Genomic DNA, 22,006 nt, shown 5'->3' with positions numbered 1-22,006 from the left:
GTTTGATAAGAACGTCCTCTTCAACAGTGTGTAGATAATAAAAACCAGTTCGACCAACCTTGTCGATGATGTATGGTCCTTCCCAGTTGGCCCTAAGCTTGCCGTTGGGTTCTGGGATCTCGCGTAAAACCAGATCTCTATATTTGAAAGATCGAATTCGGACTTTCTTGTCGTATGATCTCTTCAGAATCTGCTGGTTAGCAGCTAATTGAAGTGCGCTACTTTCTCGCTTTTCATCTAGGAGATCCATTTCTCTACGTAACAACTCCTCATTGTCCAGAGTGTGCACAACATCTGACTTCTGAGTATGAGCTACCAATTCTAGAGGTATGACAGCTTCAGTTCCGTAGGTCAGCGAAAATAAAGACTTACCAGTTAACCGTCTGTGTGTAGTTCGGTATGCCCATAGAACCTTAGGTAGTTCTTCAACCCATAAACCTTTCGCGTTGTCTAATTTACGCTTCATGTTATCCAAGATGACCTTATTAGAGGCTTCAGCCTTGCCATTGCCCTGTGGATACCTTGGAATTGAGAATAGATGGGTAATGTGAAACTCCTCACAGAGTTCAGCGACCAACCCTCCAGCGAACTGTTGCCCATTATCTGAGATAATAACTTTGGGTATTCCAAACTTGCAGACAATGTTGATCCAAATGAACTTTCTGACGTCCTGTTTTCGAATGAAGACAAGGGGAACTGCTTCTATCCACTTGGTGAAGTAATGCGTCGCAACCAGTAAGAATCGGACATTGCCAGGAGAAGGTGGTAGAGGTCCTATGATGTCAGTTCCCCACTGTGCAAATGGCCATGGGCTGGCCAATGGGTGCAGTCATGTTGTTGGAGCATGAATTAGTGGAGTATATCTTTGACATTTTTCACATTTGCAGGCAAAAACCTGTGCATCCTTTTGCATATAAGGCCAAAAGTACCCTTGCCTTAGGATCTTGTGAGCTAGTGTTATGCCCCCAGCATGGTTGCCACAAATTCTTTCATGAACTTCTCGCATAACCTGTTCAGCGAGGTGTGGGGAGAGACATCTGAGATGAGATTCTAGAAAGGACTTCTTGTACAGATCGTCTCCAACGAGGGTAATCTTTGTATCTTTGCAAGTAGACGCCTTGCTACATTCTTATCCTCAGGGAGTGTCCCGTTCTTAAGGTAGGACTTATATGGATCCATCAAACTTCAATTAATGGCTGGAACAACACAAACTATTGTAACTGGGATCTGAATGCTAGATTTCTCCTATAACTCTATAGGGATGGAACGTGAGTCACTGTTGCCCAACATCAAGGCAACATATGCCAAAGCATCTGCGTGTTGATTTTTGGATCGAGGCATCTGCTAGAACTGAATGTTATCAAACTTTCCTTGAAGACCCCTCACCAGTTCTAGGTATTTGACCATTCATTCATCCCTGGCCTCATACACTCCATCAACTTGGAACACAATCAGCTGTGAGTCACTAAAAACTGTAAGGTGTGTTAGGTCCAGGTCGAGGGCCATTGTGAGGCCATCAAGTGTCGCCTCATACTCCGCCTCATTATTAGAGGCGTTCCAACCTAATCGGATGGATTTCTCCAGCCACATATTGTTAGGAGTAACTAACACAACTCCAACTCCTGTGCCTCTATCATTTGAAGATCCATCCACGAACAGCCGCCATCCAGAGCTCGACTCCCATGGGTCTGGACGAGTGTTTGGAGATTTAGGCAGGATGCCATCATTGGAATTGGGGGTGGTTGAGTCGTACCCCGTGTAGGTTATTGGGAAATCTCCCAAGAATTCTGCTAGTGTTTGACCCTTATCTGAGATTCTGGGGACATAAATAATATCATATTCTGACAGTTGTACAGACTATTTAGCTAGCCTTCCCGACATGTTCGGTCGTTCCAGAACTGATCGCAATTGGTACTCTGTGATCACTCTGATGGCGTGGGACTAGAAGTATGGTCATAATTTCTTTGCGGCAAAAACAAGTGTTAAAGCGACTTTTTTGAGTTTAGGATACCTTGTTTCTGCTGGTAGGAGTGTCCGGCTCAAGAAATAGACATGTTTTTCAATCTTCTTTTCATCCACGCGTGTCAGTACAAAACTGATGTCGTAGTCAGATGAACAGAGATAAAGACCCAGGACTTCTCCCTTAACAGGCTTTGAAGGATTAGCGGTGCCCCCAGGTATGTTTTGAGTTGATCGAATGCCTTTTGGCATTCTTCTGTCCATGCGAAGGAGGTGTTCTTTCGCAGTAACTGAAAGAAGGGTTTGCAATTATCTGAACTCTTAGAGATGAAACTGTTTAGAGCTGCTAACTTGCCTGTAACTTTTTGAACCTCTGTCATGTTTTTAGGTGAGGGCATTTCTATGAGCGCTCGGATTTGATCTGGGTTCGCCTCAATCCCCCTCTTAGTAAAAACTTTCCTGATGATATAGCGAAAGCACATTTCACAGGGTTTAGCTTCTTGTGATATTCTCGAAGAACGTCAAATGCACGTTGCAAGTAGGAGTGATGATCTCCTCGTTTCAGACTCTTGATCAAGAGATCATTTACATACACCTCCACAATGTCACCTATCAATCCTTCAAACATTTTGTTCACCAAATGCTGGTATGTGGCCCTTGCATTTTTTTGTCCAAACGGCATAACCTGATAACAGTACAGGCCATCCTCGGTTGTGAAACTTGCATGCTTGTGGTCTTCCTCATGCAATGGGATCTGGTTGTATCCAAATGATCCATCGGTAAAAGATAACAGTTCATGTCCAGCCGTCGCATCCACCAACTTGTCAATTCGTGGTAGAGGGTTGCTGTCTTTCGAACATGCATGGTTCAAATCTGTGAAGTCAATACAGATTCTCCATGACCTATTCTTCTTTCTTACTGGGACAATATTAGAAATCCAGATGGGGAAATTGATTTCCCTGACAAAATTAGCTGCCTTTAGTTTTTCAACTTCAACTTTTACCGCTTTGGATCTGTTAGCACCTATCCTTCTCGTTTTATGCTTGACTACTACTGCATCAGTGAGGACATTGAGCTGGTGGCATGCTACGTGGGGGTTAATTCCTTGCATTTCTTCAAATGACCAAGCAAACACATCTCTGTGCTCTCATTAGGAGGCGTGACGTCCAGTCCGGCTCTTCCGGAACTCAACAAGGTACCGATGAAAGTTGTTTTTGGTGAGCTACCTCCTACAATTTCCACTTCCTCTAATGGCTCTAGTGAGGGGGGATCCTCCCTCTCTCGTGGGACCAGGTCCAGGAAAGGTGGATCCAACTGTAATTGCTATTTGGCTAGTCGCCTTACCTATATTGGTTCATGATAAGAGCCCAAAACTGTAGTTTTAACCCCTTAACAATCATACTTTTAGACCAATTATGTGAGTAATAAATAACAGTTAACACTGATTACGTGTTTTTATGTATTTCAGGCGGTAAAGTCAATTATGTGCAGAAATGTGATACTTTGGAGAGATAAAGGAGCAAGGATTGGTTGCTAAGAAGTTCTGTGATAAAGGCCAAGATTCAAGGGACAAAGCCTTCGTAAAGCCCGGTCAAAAGCTGAAAAGTCAACACGGGCAGAAATAGTGCACAAGTCGGCAGAACTTCCGAAAACCATATCTTTGGACTCATACCTCAGAATTGGGCCTACCTTATGCCAAAACGACCGTCTCGGAAAGAGCTTTCCAATGGTCTAAGCCTGGGCCATATCAGAGGAGCAAAAGTGGACGAAAAGTCTGTTGAAGCCAAATCCAGCTGAAGAGCCCTTTTCGGACTGAAAGAATTGGGTTTTGGGCCCGATTTTCTGGCCTAAAACATGGCTCTAAGCCCATACACGATTTTTGGATCTGAAGCATATAAAAACAAAAGTTTAGCTCTTTGTAAATGGTAGCTAATTAGACCTAAAATATAGATAATTCTAGATCTAGTTTTAGTTGTTTTTAATTAAGTTTAGTTTCATTTCATTCCTTGTTTTAGATTAAACCTTGAAAATATTGTTATTGCTTGATTAGATAAATAAAATAGTAGATTCTTGTTCATTTTGATTTTTGTCATTTACAATTGTTTAGATATAAATTCATTTATTACTTGTTATTCATTTCCTATTTATTACCTGAGATTTCAATTATTGTTTAGTAAAATTGCAATAAGATAGAAGTTTTATATGATGTCTAGTTTTAATTCAATGGGAAATGATAGTAGTATGACTCAAGGCTAAACCTCCATTAGAGGGGGTTGAAAAAGCCTTGATGAAGCTTGATCCTTGTTAACTTAGAAATCGTCGTGAGAGTTTATTCCACTCTAGAAGGTCGTTGATTCGCCATGAGAATGGGTGGACGACCTCACATGCTAGTTATTGATTGGTAGAGATGACATGTATAATTAGGGATTAGAATTACTATTTTGATATGCGAAGCATTCAATTTGGATCACGATGAGTCTTTGTTAGTTGATTAAGTCAAGTTAAGGTGGATTCAATTCCCTTTAATTCTTTATCTAGATTCAAACCCTTAGCATTCTATCATTTCGTTATTCGTAACTTGTTAATTGAATTCATCTCGTAGTATAGAATTCCCCTCGTAAATCTCTCATTAGACTTTGGACTGATTAGTTGACATGAAATCGTCGCATGCTAAAGAACTAGGAGTGGAACGAATCATTTACTCCCCTATATCTCAATAGGATTGAGAGTAAAAATATCTTTGATAAATCTAGTAACAAAGCAGTTTTAGTTTTACTTTCGTTTAGAGTTTCATCGCTTTATTCATTAGTAAAACTATTCATTTTACGTTTATCAAATGGCGCCGCTGCCATCTTAGTTCCCTTTAGCATTGGTTTCATAGTATAATTAGTCATTTTTAAGTCCTATTAAACCCACCCACCCTTGTTTGATTCATACTGTGGTTGTCCGTTTCAGCACTTAAATTTTCCTCGCGAAAATAAAATACGAGCGCACTGCGCTTCAAATAAAGCGCTACCTGCGCTCAAACACCTGGAAATTCATTTTTGTATGGAGCGCACCTGCGCCTAAACAGAGCGCCACCTGCGCTCAAAACACTGGACATCGGAGAAGTCTTGAGCGCACCTGCGCCCAAAGACCTGGAACTCCGAGTTGTCCTGAGCGCACCTGCACCCAAACAGAGCGTACCTGCGCCCTTTGCTGAAATTGCCCGATTTCCTCAGGTTTGTTTCAAACTTTCCATTTCTTCAAGTTTTCAGTGTTCTAATTTGTTATACACACTGAGCACGCGTAAACAAGACGCTATTCGTAAGCGAAGCAAGGAGGCATTCAGTTACTATTTTCTTCCACACCTCGCATCTCCAGTTAGAGGTTTATACTACTATATCAAGATTGTTTGGAGTGTTGTCGTGTTTAGGCTTACCCTTGCATGGGATTGAGGTCTGGTCGGAGAAAAACACCGAACGTAATTAACCGTCAACGTCAACAAACACGTCTATCTAGTATACTAATCACTACACCTCTAGCTACTATTCCATACACCACACCTGACATAATGGCTGAAGAAAGAGAGACTCCTCTCTCCGACTTTTACAAAGCCTTGAGCGATAGCCCTAAATCTTGCATCGTTCTAGCAGACCCAGTGGGGGATTTTCGAATCCCCCCAAACATAATTAATTTGTTACCCGTTTTTCATGGTTTAGACCATGAAAAACCTTATCAGCACATGCGTAGGATTGAACAAGTCCTTACAACATTCCACCATCCTACGGTTGGTGCGGAACAAATTAAACTGAGGGTATTTCCCTTAACCTTAGCCGATAAGGCGGCGTCTTGGTTAACTGCCCAAGCGCCTAATTCTATGGACTCGTGGGATAAACTTGTTCAGCTATTTATGAAACATTTTTACCCACCCCTAAAGACGGATGAGATGCTTTCCAAGATTCATTTCTTTCGACAAAATCCTCATGAATCATTTTCAGAGGCTTGGAATCGTTTCACTGATCTCCTTATAGAGTGTCCATATCATAACCTAGCGAAAGACACGTTAGTTCGTGCCTTTTTCAAAGGACTTCTACACCACCATAAAGAAGTCCTTGATATAATGAATGGGGGTAGTTTCCTAAGTAAAGGAGCCTCGGAGGCTTACAAATTTTTAGAATATCAAACTAAGTGCAATAATAATTGGGGGTAGTGATGATATCCCCCACTCGCTAGTTCTTCTTCAACATTAAGGCCACGGTATGTTTGAGATGAAACCCGATCCGTAACTTAAAAATTTAATCGAATCTCTAACTAAAAGGTAGAGGCTATTTCTGTTCAACAAAAGCCTATCCCCGTCATGAATGTCAACTCCAACCCATGTAATTTTTGTTTGAGTCCTGAGCACCCTGACTCCTATTGTCCTCTCGCCTATGAACAATAACAATCAGAGCAAGATAATGTTTGCTCTATTAATAGCTATCCTATTCCTAATAACCCATGGAGACAAAATCCCAACTTCAGTTGGCGAAACAATCAACAAGTTACACCTCCAGGGTTTAATAACCAATATGTTAGGCAAGCAAACAATTATAACCAAGCTCCACCTAGGCAAGGACAAGGACAAGGTCAGGGGAATTATAATAATTATAACAACCAAGCGCAACCACGACAAGGTCAAGCACAAGGTCAGGGTAATTATAATAGTTATAATACCAATAGAGGTATCGTTCCGATTAACAATAATAACTATCACAACCCGCCCATAAATAATCAACGTGAGATAGTTTTAGTCGCACCACCTGTGACTACTACACCTACACAACCGGATCGTATCGATGCCTTTATACAGGTTACCCAACAACATTTCCAATCAATGACTCAATCGAACCAACAGATCTTACCATCCATAAATCAGGACATACAACAGTTAGCCCAAGAGAAAGCCCAACCAAAAGGCGTGTTTCCAAGCCAAGCGATACCAAACCCTAAAACAACAAACAAAGCCTTTGAGGTAAACGGTAATACTAGTACGGAAACTACAACCGTAGGTGAGCTAAATGCCATCACCACTCTCCGTTCTGGTAAAGTGGTTGATAACAAAGTAACTATGCCTATAGTTACCCCACCAGTAGTCCCTACACCGGATATCGAACTAGATACCGAAATAGAAACTGAAGAGCCTACCACTGTAGAGGTACCAGTTAAACCACAACCTAAGAAACGTATACCCAAGGTTAGACATCCAATTGAGCCATACGCTAAATATAGAGAGAAACCACCGTTTCCCTATAAATTAGCCATGCTAACCAGGGATACAAACTTTGAGGAGATTAGGAATGTTTTCAAAAATCTAACGATAAACCTTCCTTTTCTCGAAGCTATTAAAAAGCTACCTAACCACGCTAAGTTTCTTAAGGAGTTGTGCACTACTAGGCGTAAGACCAACATACCTAAAGACATCTTTCTAACTGAACAGTTCCCAACTTTATCATAAAATAATGGAATTATTAAGTACAAGGACCCTGGTCGTCCTACTGTAAAATGCACCTTAGGAGATTCCCACACGACGACCGCTTTATTAGACCTAGGGGTGAGTGTTAACTTACTCCCATTTTATTTGTATAAACAAATAGGTCTACAGGAAATGCAACCTACAAAAATGACGTTGCAGTTAGCGGACAGGTCTATAAAGTATCCTAAGGGTGTAGTGGAAAACGTGCTTGTTAAGGTTCAGGATTTCTACTATCCTGCAGATTTTGTTATCATCGATACTGAGAAGTCGCTAACGACTCTATACCGATCATCTTAGGGCGTCCCTTCTTGGCAACTGCCAACGCGCTTATAAATTACCGCGATGGTAAGATGTCCTTATCTTTTGGCCATCTTTCGGTTGAGGTAAATATTTTTAAAATGATGAAACAGTTACTAGAATCGTCTATAGATGGGGAGGTTAGCATGATCAAGAGCTTAGCTCAAGATTTTTTTAATAACACGTTTCCCGAAAACCATATGTATAAATTCCTTTTTTTTGGAACTTCAGATTTTGTAAATGACTCCTACTTAGAGGAAGTCAACACCATTCTTGAGTCCACACCAATTGTAGACCCTCCGGTTGCTCCATATACTGAGTATGAAGACTTGCTACCTAAGCAAGTATTCATTACGCAAGATGAGGACCCTGATGAAACATCTATTGACATTCCTTCCACCCCGTTGCTTAAACCTCTTCCCCCGGAGTTAAAATATATTCAACTTGATCCGGATGGTAGTCATCCGGTAATTATATCTTCTCTGTTATCTAAGGATAAAGAGACATGTTTAATCAGGGTGATTAGGGAACATTGGTCTGCGATTGGTTGATCCCTAGCCGACATTAAGGGAATTGACCCTAATGTTTGCACTCATCGTATCCATTTAGAGGATAACGCGAAGACTTCTCGCAAACCTCAGCGTCGCTTGAACCCTGCCATGAAAGAGGTGGTTAGGGAAGAAGTCTTAGGATTACTCAATGCGGGTATCATATACCCAATCTCCGATAGCGAATGGGTAAGTCCCATTCATGTAGTTCCTAAGAAATCGGGGGTTACCATGGTACGTAACGCTAAGGGTGACTATGTTTTCACACAAGGTCCTATGAAATGGAGAATCTGTATTGATTACAGACATTTAAATGCTATGACATGAAAGGATCACTTTCCTTTAACCTTTATAGATCAGATGCTCGAACGTCTAGCTAGTCATGCTTTTTATTGTTTTTGGATGGCTACTCTGGCTATTTTCAGATTATTATTGATATTGATGATCAAGAAAAGACTACCTTCACATGTCCCTTTGGAACGTATGCCTATAAACGAATGCCTTTTGGCCTTTGTAATGCTCATGGTACCTTCCAGCGGTGTATGCTTCATATATTTAGTGACATGGTAGAGCGCTTTATGGAAGTTTTCATTGATGATTTTTCTATCTATGGAGACTCCTTCATAGATTGCTTGTCAAACCTGTCTAAGGTTTTGACACGGTGTGAAGAAAAGAGCCTCGTTTTAAATTGGGGAAAGTGTCATTTCATAGTGAAAAAGGGCATAGTACTAGGTCACATTGTATCTAGTGATGGCATCGAAGTAGATAAGGTCAAACTAGATAAGATAGCGACTCTACCTATACCACGGACTGTCCATGATATTAGAGCCTTTCTAGGCCATGCAGGTTTTTATAGGCGCTTTATTAAAGATTTCTCGAAAATAGCTAGGCCTTTAACTAATCTGCTTTTAAAGGATGTCATCTTTGATTTTAATTTTAACCGTAAGCGGGCTTTTGAAACTTTAAAAGCATACTAACCTCTGCACCAATTATACAGCCTCCCGATTGGTCTAAACCTTTCGAACTCATGTGTGATGCTAGTGATTATGCAGTTGGTGCTGTCTTGGGACAGAAACTAGATAATAAGTCCACAATTATTTATTATGCTAGTAAAACCTTAAACGATGCTCAACGGAATTATACAACTACTGAAAAAAAAAAATTAGCTGTCATTTATGCTTTAGATAAGTTTCGTCCTTATTTGGTTTGTTCTAAAACTTTAGTTTACACAGACCATGCAGCCCTTAGGTACCTTCTTGCAAAGAAGGATGCTAAGCAGAGATTAATCTGATGGATTCTTCTCCTGCAAGAGTTCACATTAGAAATAAAGGACAAAAGAGGTGTCGAAAACGTAGTTGCCGACTGATAACCCGTAAAAATAATAGAATCCTAAATATTAATGTTAACAACACTAATACAAAATCCTACCGTTCTTACGTTTAAATCAATTTTTCTTACTCTCAAAACATAATCATGCAATATAATGAGTAAGGATTCGTCCACTCTTAACTCTCTAGACTTAAATCGAATTCAACTAATCAAACCCAAAAGGAACAATGGTGAGAGTAATGATTTGATGTGAAATTTCTATACTACCATTCCCAACACAAGAACAATAATAACAATTAGACATAATTAAATTAAACTAAAATTAAAACTAATTTAGAACTAAGATTGTGAATAACTAATTATGAATTTAAGACAACTAAATCTAAATAAGAATCTAAGTAATAATCTAAATTGAAATGAAGAACTAATATTTTATTCTAAACACTAAAATATGATTCTAAACGAACTAATTGAATGAATGTAAAAAACTAGATCTAGATCTAAAAACTAATCTAGATCTATCTTTTTCTAACCCTAAACTCCATTAACATTAGCTTCCTAACCTAACTACCATTAACAAAGAGTCAAGCTTTTGTTTTTATACTATTAGATCCAAAAATCGTGCATGGGCTTGGAGCCATGTTTTGGGCCGGAAAATCGGGCCCAAAACCCAATTTCTTTAGTCCAAAATGGGCTATTCAGCTGTAGTTGGCTTCGACAGATGTTTCATCCACTTCTGCTCCTCTGATTGGGCCAAGGCTTGGATCATTGGAAATCTCTTTTCAAGCCGGTCGTTTTGACATAAGGTAGGCCCAATTCTGAGCTCTGAGTCCAAAGATATGGTCTTCGGAAGTTTTGCTGACTTTGTACAGTGTTTCTGCCCGCGTGGACTTTGACTTTTCAGCTTTTGACCGAGTTTTACAAAGGCTTTGTCTTCTTGAAAATTGGCCTTTAATCACAGAACTCCTTAGCAACCGACCTTTGCTCCTTTATCTCGCTAAAGTGGCACATTTATGCACATAATGGACTTTGAAGCCTGAAATGCATAAAAACACGTAATCAATATTAACTCTTACTTATTATTCACATAATTGGTCTAAAAGTACGATTGTTAAGGAGTTAAAACTACAGTTTTGGGCTCTTATCACCGACCACTTATCTAGACTTACAAACGACGATGATAGTGATTTTGAGTCCATACTGGACTCTTTTCCTGATGAGCATCTGTATGCTATTTTTTCAGCACCATGGTATGCAGACATTGTAAATTATTTAGCGGCTGATGTTATTCCTTACGATTGGTCAAGAAATGAACGTAAGCAGTTCTTGGCTAGAGTTAAGTTATACTACTGGGATGAGCCCTACCTTTTTAAGTATTGTGCGGATCAGATTATTCGTCGTTGTATTCCCCAGTGGGAATATAATGAAGTTCTATCGTTCTGCCATGACAAAGAGTGTGGTGGCCATTTTAGTGGAATGAAAACAGCCGCTAAAGTTCTTCAATGTGGATTTTATTGGCCTACCCTTTTTAAGGATGCCCAAGTGCATTGCAAGACGTGTATTCGTTGCCAACAACTTGGGCAAATCACAAAGCGTAATATGATGCCATTAAATCCAATCAGGATAGTAGAAATTTTTAACGTTTGGGGCATTGATTTCATGGGTCCCTTCCCTGTTTCCCACGGTTTCATTTATATTCTAGTTGCCGTGGACTACGTGTCTAAATGGATAGAGGCCATGGCTTGCCGTAGCAATGACCATAAGACAGTTGTTTTTTTTTATTAAGGAGTATATTTTCTATCGTTTTGGCATTCCTAAAGTCATCATTAGTGATGGTGGAACACATTTTTTGCAACAGAGTTGTTGCATCTCTAGTGAAAAAGTATGGAGTTACACACAAGGTAGCAACTCCTTTTTATCCACAAACTAGCGAACAAGTAGAAGTTTCTAATAGGGAAATCAAAAAGATTTTAGAAACAATCAGAATCCCGATAGGAAAGATCGGTCGGTGCGTCTATCGGATGCCTTATGGGCGATAGGACGGCTTTCAAAACTCCTATAGGTATGTCTCCCCTTTAGACTTGTATTTGGGAAACCTTGTCATCTCCGCCTCCGTTGAATTAGAGCACCGTGCTCGTGGGCTATAAAAGCCTTAACTTCAATATTGATGAGGCGGGTGTCAAACGCAAGTTGCAATTGAATGAGCTTGAAGAAATCTGTAGCGATTCTTACGATCTCGCGAAGGATTATAAAGCTAACATGAAACGTGTTCATGATAATAAGCAAATCTTGTGCAAAGAGTTTGTGGTCGGTCAAAAGGTCTTGCTTTACAACTCCCGTCTACATATTTTCCCAGGGAAACTAAAACCCCGTTGATCTGGTCCTTTTCTGGTTACTGAAGTCACCCCTTACGGGGCAATCACCTTGGTAAATCCCAAAGACAACAGTACCTTTCAAGTCAATGGCCAACGGTTAAAACATTTTCACGAGCTTCTGTCCCCTGATGTAGAAGAAGTCCTTTTATAGGACCCTGTCTATGAGGACTGACCTTTGTCATTTGGTGTACTTCCTTTCACTTCCATATAGTGGTAAGTGCACCATTCAGGTAACCGGGCCCTCCCTATGGAGTGTATGGCTGTAAGTACCGGATCCTAAGTCCATGTTTCACATAATTCACATTTCCCACTTTTGCATGTTTTCTCGGTTTTTGAGTCATGTTCCTCTATGGGGTGAATTATGTATTTATTGTTTTTCGTTTTTCTTATAATAAACTATTATAAAAATTTTAAAAAAAATAAAAAATAAAAATCATAGAAATAGCAATCCAACAAGTCTTGGGAATCTGACTTTAAACGACCCATGTTTAAAACAAATTTTGTGTTTAAAAATTTGTTTGGGGTTGGGCAGTCGGTCTTTCCATCCGGATTGCTCGAACTTTCCATTTGTGTTGCTTAGGCCCGTTAGTCGTAGTTCATTCGGGTTGACGTTATCTATAACTTAGATTTCCTTCGTTCGCATAACTTACGTCACACACACACTTCGAGGCATTGTTCTACCTTCTTATACGTCACCCATGGTTGGAATTGAGTGTTTTATGGATCATTGGATTGGAAATTCTCTACTGATCATTTTCATAACTCATTCGCCAAAATCGGACCAGTAACGAAGCGGCAAATTGAATTTGAAATTGCGCGAAATATCAGAAATTGTCGGAATTCGAATTGGGCTTGGGCCTCAACTCGCACGCACGTGCGCCGCACCTGCGCCCCCTTTCTTCCCAAAACAAACAGTATCGTGATTTCTAATTCCACCGCCACCATTAACAAAGTTTTCAACCTAACAAAAAAAAAAAGAAAAAGAAAAAGAAAACCTAACTACACCCACGCCGGCCAAGCATTTAAATCAATCCGAAATCTTTTCCAAACCATTACCACCACCAACCCCAACAATTTTAAAACTCCGAAAACCACCAAAAATCTAAAAATTTGGAGCTGTTGCGCCACTAACGCGCCACCACCATCGGTTCTTTTTAGTAAAGTTGTCTAAATTCCATCCCCACACTCCATTATAAAACCCGTAGATTGTTTCAATATTTCCCATGGTTATTTTAAGACGTCGGATTTTGCCGGAGCACGCATTTGCTGCCGACCGCTTCGCGCCATTTTATGACGCGGAGATGATTAGGAGAAATTGGAATAGACTGTGGTACTCAACAGAGGATTTTTACCACTATGATTTGGTTGAACAATTCTATATGAAGAGAGAGGTAGAGGGGGATCGAATTTTTGTTAAGGTTGTGGGGAGAAGGAGGGAAGTATCGTGAGAGGTGTTGGCTGAGCTGTTAGGCATTACGCCAGAACGCCACCTTGAAGCCACCATTCAGGAATCGCAGTATACTGGAGTTCCTGCTTTGATGAAAGATACTGTCGTGGAGGGTGAATACAATCCGACTTCTCATTGAGTTCGCCAGTCAAGTCTGAGAACCAACCAACTGACTGTAGCTCAGTGGATTGGTAGGAACGTCCTCGGGAAAGAAAAAGTCAGCGACATCGGTCCGCAATGTCCGTGACGTTCTCGGATTTTGCAAGCGAATAAGTATAATTTCTGCATCCTCGAAGTTAATTTTAAATGTGATTAGAGGAGTGGGAATGGATGAACCGCGCCCCTTCCAAATATTGATCACTAAGATCATCTTTGTTTTTAGAGCCTGCCGCATAAAATCTGCTCCTATTAAGATCAAATTGCACTCTAATGCAACTATTTATACGGATTGCATCCAAGAGACTTGGCCGTTGTCTGAAGGAAATGTAGTTGAGTTGGAGGATGAAATGGAAGATATGACATGTCTGGATGAAGATGCATTAGATAGTTGTAGTTCTAATTTAGAACACATGCAAGTCTTCGCGAACCGCTTTGCGCGTTCGTTTATGGTATTTGTGAAGATATCCGAGATAGACAGATTGTAGTTCGAAATAAACAAACGAACCTTCAGATGAGAGTTGAAATGCTCGAAAGGGGTCAGGAAGATATCTTGTCTAACATGGAGACTATCCACCAACGTCACCAAGCCCAATATGCAGTACTCAGGACTGAGATGGAAACACAGCGCTTGTTCCGAATAGAGATGCTACGACGCATGCCACCCTTGGAGGGTTCTGTTTTAGATGAGTCTGAGAGGCATGAGTGTCGTCGCCGAAGAACAGATGGCGTAGGCAATTCATCACTCCAGGATCAATCTCCATCTCCGGGTCCAGCTTCATCATGTGGCTAGGTGTTTCGAAGAATGTTGTGTTTTGATGTTATTTTGTCTTTATTTATTTTATGGTTTTATTAGTTCGGATATTAGTTCAGTAATTAAATTAGAATTTGGGTTTGATGTTGTTTGAATTACATTTTTTTTAATATAATTTTGGTTATGTTCAAATTGTGCGTGTTTTTATCATCAATCCCACTTTCCCGAATCGTTTGGGGGAGGTATTATTTCACCCTACACAATTTGTTATTTGCTCATCTTTTGTAAAATTGTTTTGGAGTGAGGGTTGACAATTTGGCCGATATCGGCATATCTATGATTATATGTGATGGCAACATGAAATTTAAGAGAATTTAAAAGTTACTATTCTAGATTCAGCATAAGATATATTACATTTAGAATAGAATCCACAATATGCGTTGTTTCAGTTTTCGGTTTGGAAACTTGTTATTTCCGACAATTGCCTTAAAAAATTTTGGCAACTTGCCGAATCGGTTTAGGAACCCAAACCCTATATAAACTTCATTCATTCTCCACACAAAACTCACATCTCCCACATTCAACCATCACCCTTCACTCCCACGTTTTCCCTTCTTTTCCTTCTCACATTCCGCGGTTCAGCAACTCGGAGCGCACCTGTCCTCCTGTGGAGCGCCACTTGCGCCTTAAGTACTGCCAGAAATTCTAGTTAGAGCACACCTGCGCTCAACACAAGTGCACCTACGCTTAGAGTACTGTAACTCGAAAACCATCAGAGCGCACCTGCGCCCCATACGAGCGCCACCTGGGCCCAAGTGCCTGGAAGTCCAATTCTTCGGAGCGCTACCTGCGCCCCATCTGAGCGCACCTGCGCCCTGATTTCCGTAGACGCAAAATTTCTAATTTTGGGTGAGTTGTTCCAGGATCGTCGTAGCGATTCCAGAGAGTAGTTTTGAGATGACATCTCCTATAGTCATTCCTGAACAGTCGTTCGAAGACTTGATGGGAACCGATACCTATGGAGCATCGTTCCGCGAGCGGATCGTGCAGTTAGGATGGCGGCATCTTCTGGTGAGGGATGACGATTCTTTTTCACCTCAGCTAACTGAATTTTTCTATAATCATATTACATTCTATTGTAACCAAGAAGGAGAACAAAAATTTTCCCTTGCAATTAATGACATGACTATAGAATTCAGTAACTATTTGGTAGCTTTGGTTTCGGGATTGCCCTTGCCTGACCCTATGTTCACGTGGGGGTATATGACCGATAACTCATACCTCTATGAAGGAGGGGTATTTCGTGTCATAGACCAAGGGCGATATAGCATAGCCCTTGGTAGCCTATCTCTCAACGTAGGTACAACCATGCTATTCATTATGATGAATATTTTAGGGGAACGGCAGTTTACTTCTGCCAATAGTGCCGCTGATGACGTTTTCCTTGCTTTAGCTGAGGGACGTCGCCGATATGACATTCCCCGAGTTTTAGTGGCTACTCTAAAAAGAGCCCATACCATGAGGCATAAGTATCTTCTTATGCATGTTTTGGTTGGCCGCATTATGTTGCTTACCGGAATTTTGTACCCAGTTCACGGATTGGAAAAAGGTTGAAAGCATGAGACCCACCAATCGCATAGTCAGATCATTCCAAGCCATGACTTGGCCGAGATGGCAGGTGCAACCTTATTTGGTTGCCCCTTACACCCCATCAGACCAAGTAACACTCGAGAGATTAGCAATGGTTGATGATACACGACGGAAGGCGTGGCAACTTGTTATGGCATGTTAGGATGCGAAAGAACCTCGCCCCTTTGAAAGAGAAGAGAATGACGAGTAAGCGGGAGTGCAGGTAAGTTTTTATTTCAAGTTAGTGTCTGTTTATGTCCCAAGCAAGTAATTTCTTACTACCCCATAACGGGTGGAACTCCTATAGAGTCATAGGCCAGTTTTATTTTCTATATTAGTATGTTATAACTTTGTTTTGCAGATGTTCCTGAATTTCACGCGCTTCAATGGTATTTTTCCTACCCTATTTATTTAAAATACTTTGAGGACAAAGCATGCTTCTTGTTTGGGGGGTGCATAGAAATACGTGTAATTAAGGCATCTGTTAGGATATAGATATGTATAATATGCATTTGTTTTCTAGTTAAAATTTCAAAAATTCAAAAAATATAAATAAATAAGTTTATGCTATACACTTAGGAATATTGGTATTGTTTTCTTTCTCTATGCTCTTAATAATCTAGAAGTCTCAATGAATTTTTTGCATTAGAATAATTTTTTAGAAACTTAGGTTAATATGTAGGTAATAATCTTTGCATCTATCTATAAATATATTACAGAGTATCTATGATTGTTAGCAAGAATTTCTGAAATCTAGGCTAGAGTACTTATTCTACAAATCCTGTGAAGAATATAGCCTAAAAGTCTTATATGAAATAAACATTTGAGAAATTACACAAGGGGAAGTAAAATCCGGATAGAGAAATCACACGTCCACTTGCTTGATCACTATACCATATCCTAAGCGAGAATTTAGGCCCTCTTTGGATCGATATAGCTAGAAATTCAACCCTTATGGAATTATTTTCCACTAGTCGCCCCTCTGAGCCTTTCCTTAGCCTTTCAGAAACTGTAAATTCCTTTACCCTGTTACGAAAACAAAACAAAATAAAATAAAATAAAATAAATAAATAAAAATAAATAAAAACAACCTACCCAAGTTAGAATAAGTCTGAGAATAGGATGAGTGAAGAAAGAAGAAGAGAAAAACATGTGCAAACAAAAATTAGTTAGTTGCCTCAGAAAATAAAGAAAAGAAAGTTTCCATCCAAATGAAAATAAAATAAAAAATAAAATAAAATAAAATAAAATAAAATAAGAAACAAATAAAAGAAAATAAAGAGTTAGAACTCCAAAAATAGAATCAAAGGAGTTAAAAGCCAAAGAAAAAGAAAAATATGGCTAAGGATGGAGACAAAGTGTAGAAGCAAAAGTGAATAACAAGGTTTTCTCTAGTTATATAATACGAAGACTCTATTATCTCAGACTTGGTCTTTTTGAATATCCATTTTCTTCCTTATTAAACCATCTCCTAAACCACACAACACCTAATAAAGACCTCTAGCTCAATTAAGAATAGATTAGTGTGATAGTAAGTGGCAGATGTGTTTGATCGACTCCGGCTTCCTTGTGCGTCATTGAGTTGTAAGGTAAAGTGTGCCCACTACACAATCGGAGTAATTAAACTTGAGAGGAAAAATCAGAGTGGTTTTTGTCTTGACATTTATGTGAGGACCTACTTAAGGACGCTATTCCGAGTTTTCATAAACGGACCTGCTATTGCATTTCATAGTATTACTCATTGTATATATGTTTATTGTAGAAGATTGATTATAATGCATATATTAGCATAGGTTTTGACTTGATTATTCTATATTCATTGCTAGTGAGATGTATAATTAATTTAGAGCATGAATAAGGAAACAATAGTTTTATTTCTTAGTCGTTGTAGTATAGATGAAGTTTGTGAGTACCTTCACTGGAAAACTCTCATGAGGCTATAACTCGTCCACTAGGGCATTCCTAGTGGTTTAAAGCCTTGTTGCATATGGTCAATGCAATCGCACTCAGCGAAACGAGATTAGTTAGAACTTCATTTTTTGTCACTTATTCTAATTTCTCATATTTGCTTGAGGACAAGCAAAATGCTGTTTGGGGGTGGTTTGATAAGAGACCAAAACTGTAGTTTTAACCCCTTAACAATCATACTTTTAGACCAATTATATGAGTAATAAATAAGAGTTAACACTGATTACGTGTTTTTATGTATTTCAGGCGGTAAAGTCAATTATGTGCAGAAATGTGCTACTTTGGCGAGATAAAGGAGCAAGGATTGGTTCCTAAGAAGTTCTGTGATAAAGGCCAAGATTCAAGGAGACAAAGCCTTCGTAAAGCCCGGTCAAAAGCTGAAAAGTCAACACGGGCAGAAATAATGCACAAGTCGGCAGAACTTCCGAAGACCATATCTTTGAACTCAGACCTCGGAATTGCGCCTACCTTATGCCAAAACGACCGGCTCGGAAAGAGCTTTCCAATGGTCTAAGGCTTGGCCAAATCAGAGGAGCAAAAGTGGACGAAAAGTCTGTTGAAGCCAAATCCAGCTGAAGAGCCCTTTCCGGACTGAAAGAATTGGGTTTTGGGCCCGATTTTCCGGCCCAAAACATGGCTCTAAGCCCATACACGATTTTTGGATCTGAAGCATATAAAAACAAAAGTTTAGCTCTTTGTAAATGATAGCTAATTAGACCTAAAATATAGATAATTCTAGATCTAGTTTTAATTGTTTTTAATTAAGTTTAGTTTCATTTCATTCCTTGTTTTAGATTAAACCTTGAAAATATTGTTATTGCTTGATTAGATAAATAAAATAGTAGATTCTTGTTCATTTTGATTTTTGTCATTTACAATTATTTAGATCTAAATTCCTTTATTACTTGTTATTCATTTCCTATTTATTACCTGAGATTTCAATTATTGTTTAGTAAAATTGCAATAAGATAGAAGTTTTATATAATGTCTAGTTTTAATTCAATGGGAAATGATAGTAGTATGACTCAAGGCTAAACCTCCATTAGAGGGGGTTAAAGAAGCCTTGATGAAGCTTGATCCTTGTTAACTTAGAAATAGTCGTGAGAGTTTATTCCACTCTAGAAGGTCGTTGATTCGCCATGAGAATGGGTGGACGACCTCACATGCTAGTTATTGATTGGTAGAGATGACATGTATAATTAGGGATTAGAATTACTATTTTGATATGCAAAGCATTCAATTTGGATCACGACGAGTCTTTGTTAGTTGATTAAGTCGAGTTAAGGTGGATTCAATTCCCTTTAATTCTTTATCTAGATTCAAACCCTTAGCATTCTATCATTTCGTTATTCGTAATTTGTTAATTAAATTCACCTCGTAGTATAGAATTCCCCTCGTAAATCTCTCAGTAGACTTTGGACTGATTAGTTGACACGAAACCATCGCATGCTAAAGAACTAGGAGTGGAACGAATCATTTACTCCCATATATCTCAATAGGATTGAGAGTAAAAATATCTTTAATAAATCTAGTAACAAAGCAGTTTTAGTTTTACTTTCGTTTAGAGTTTCATCGCTTTATTCATTAGTAAAACTATTCATTTTATGTTTATCAGTTCACAAGGCAGTGAGGATTGCTTCGTCGCCAGCGCGTAGCATGCTTTGGCAGCCACCTGATCCCCTCTGATTGTCTCAATTGTCCCGTTATGTGGGAACTTCAAACATTGGTGATAGGTGCTAGGAACAACTTGGAGTCTGTGCAGCCAGGTCCTACCCAAGATCATATGATAGGGTGTGTTAGCTTTTACCACAACAAAGTTTATGATGAGAGTTACTGGACCAGTAGCTACGGGTAGTTGGATCTCCCCAACTGTTAGAGCTTTGTCCCTACTGAATCCATATAGGTTGGAGTTGGTGGCGACCATTTCAGAATCAAGAATCTGTAGCTTCTTGAATGTGTCGTAGTATAGCACATTTGCTGAGCTACCTGGAACAACCAATATGCGATGCAAATCATAATCTCCAAAAGGAAGTGTCAGAACAAGTGCATTCTTCTGGGGGCTTTGGATGGTACAACAGTCAAGCTCAGTGAAGAGGATGAGTGGATCTTTGTGAAGTATCGTGTTAACCTGAGCTCCTATAGTCAGCTCGCTATTCATGATCCTCATCTGCTTGGTGATGCACATTTGATATCGCGCACCCTTTTCTGTGATTTGTCCACTTTGTTTGCTTGCTTTTCTGGAAATCATATTTATTTAGAGTCGGCCATTGAGTGGTCCAGTACTTGGGGGATCCTGAACTGACGTGCTGATCTTCTCAGGTTGTACTGCGTTCGCTTGTTCGTGTGCCACAAACTAGTTCAAATACCCCCTTTCAATCAGATCATATAGTTCATTTTTCAAGGGTCCTACAGGCTCTAGTGTTGTGACCCTTACTCTTATGGAACTTGCAGTAGGTCTTTTGGTCTCTGGTACCCAGGGATCCTGGCTTTAGCGGAGCTGGCCATTTAAGGTAACTCTGATTTTTTATCGAGTCCAGAACCTCATCTGGCATTTTGTTCAGAGGGTGAAGTTTCTGTCCATTGAAGGAAGAGCTTCTTCAGCTCCTTCCACACGTGGCTTTTTCTGTGGTTTTCCATCTGCACTACTGGCTACATTTTGGTATTACCCTCTGGGCATTCGTCCCTTTGATGTTGATTCGGCCCTTTGGCGACCATGATTACGGTCTCTCTTAGATTTTTAAGGGAAATAATTTCCATTCCCTTATCGTAGGAACTGTCCAACTAGTCTTCTTCACTTCCTAATGTATGTTCAGGACATCCTCTTCCCACCCCGCATGAGTTTCAACCCTGTCAAGGAGTTCCTCTAAATTGCGGGGTGGTTTCCTGGAGAGAGATCCGAATAAGGCATTGTTTTCATCCAACCCTTGTTTGAAAGCTATTATAGCAGTTTGTTCGTCACAAGACTCTATTTTGATTGAGATTTCCATGAACCGTTGCGTGTAGGATCTTAATGCCTCTCCATCCTTTTTCTTGATGTTGAACAATGCATCAATCCATTTTGGCTAATGCTTGTTGCATGAGTACCTGTCTATGAAGGTCCTAAATAGTTCTTCTGAGGACCTGATCTGATGCTCAGGTAATCTGTGATACCACTGGAGCGTAGATCCAGATAGGGAGGCTTTGAACTCCTGACAAATGACATGGTCATATCTCTCATATTATCCCATAGTGGCACGATACCTGAATACGTGATCCACCGAATCTGACTTGCCATTAAAGACACTGAACTTCGATTGTCTGTAACCACGGGGATATGGCTTCCTCATCACCCATGATGCAAAAGGAGATCTGCTTGCCCCCTTTATGGCAGATTGAACAAGGGAGTCTTGCATTTTTCTCCCTTTGCCTATCATCCGATACATCTGACGGATCAAGTCATTCTTTTCAGTTTCCCATGCACTTTCTTTGGTAGAAAGTTTCCTGTTCTGAGCTCTTTTACGGTGTTGAGGGTCGACATCACGATCCCTGGTCAGTGGACTCCAGTTCTGAGGCTGTTCCTGAGTCCTCATCTGAGTTGTTATATTCAGACTCAGATGGCTCGCATCGTACTGGATCCCCACGCCTTGGGTTCCTAGCACGACCACCTTCCGGAAGGTCGTCATCATCGAGATCAATGAGTGACTCCTTCCCTGTGTCAGACTGATATAAGTGCCTTAGCAGCTGTAATTCTCTCTCAAGGTTGCTTCTTTGTTGTTCCAGTGCCTGACTCGCCTGAACAGACTCTGGGTTGGTGAGGACAGCATTCTCACCATTTTGACATTCCTCCTAAGCGTTATTTCTGGGACCTACTTCGGGAACAACTGGTCCATCGGGGCTGGTCACAGGTCCTTGGGGGGGATCATTCGCATCTTGGTGACCGACATTCTCACCCTCTTCAGGCATCTCGTGTTCTTCTTCTCTGATGGCGACGTTGCGCGCAGTAGCGCTACCCTTTGCTTTCTTTGCTCCTAGCATCACAACAGTAAGAGTTTTTAGACTAAACCAATTGTT

At 40.1% G+C, this 22,006-nt stretch overlaps 1 protein-coding gene across 1 annotated transcript; it reads right to left on the bottom strand.

Moving 5' to 3' along the window:
• Positions 1–1,407: 1,407 nt before the first annotated feature.
• Positions 1,408–21,348, bottom strand: LOC147480479 (uncharacterized). The gene is made up of 2 exons (XM_086578671.1): positions 21,197–21,348; positions 1,408–1,816 (listed from the first exon to the last, which is right to left on the bottom strand). The coding sequence occupies exons 1-2, from the start codon at positions 21,346–21,348 to the stop codon at positions 1,408–1,410; spliced, it is 561 nt and encodes a 186-aa protein (XP_086434797.1).
• Between the last annotated feature and the right edge of the window lie 658 nt (positions 21,349–22,006).

This window comes from Coptis chinensis, chromosome 8, assembly GCF_015680905.1.
Source record: "Coptis chinensis isolate HL-2020 chromosome 8, ASM1568090v1, whole genome shotgun sequence".
Lineage (NCBI taxonomy): Eukaryota > Viridiplantae > Streptophyta > Magnoliopsida > Ranunculales > Ranunculaceae > Coptis > Coptis chinensis.
This window is presented reverse-complemented; position numbering and strand designations above follow the sequence as displayed.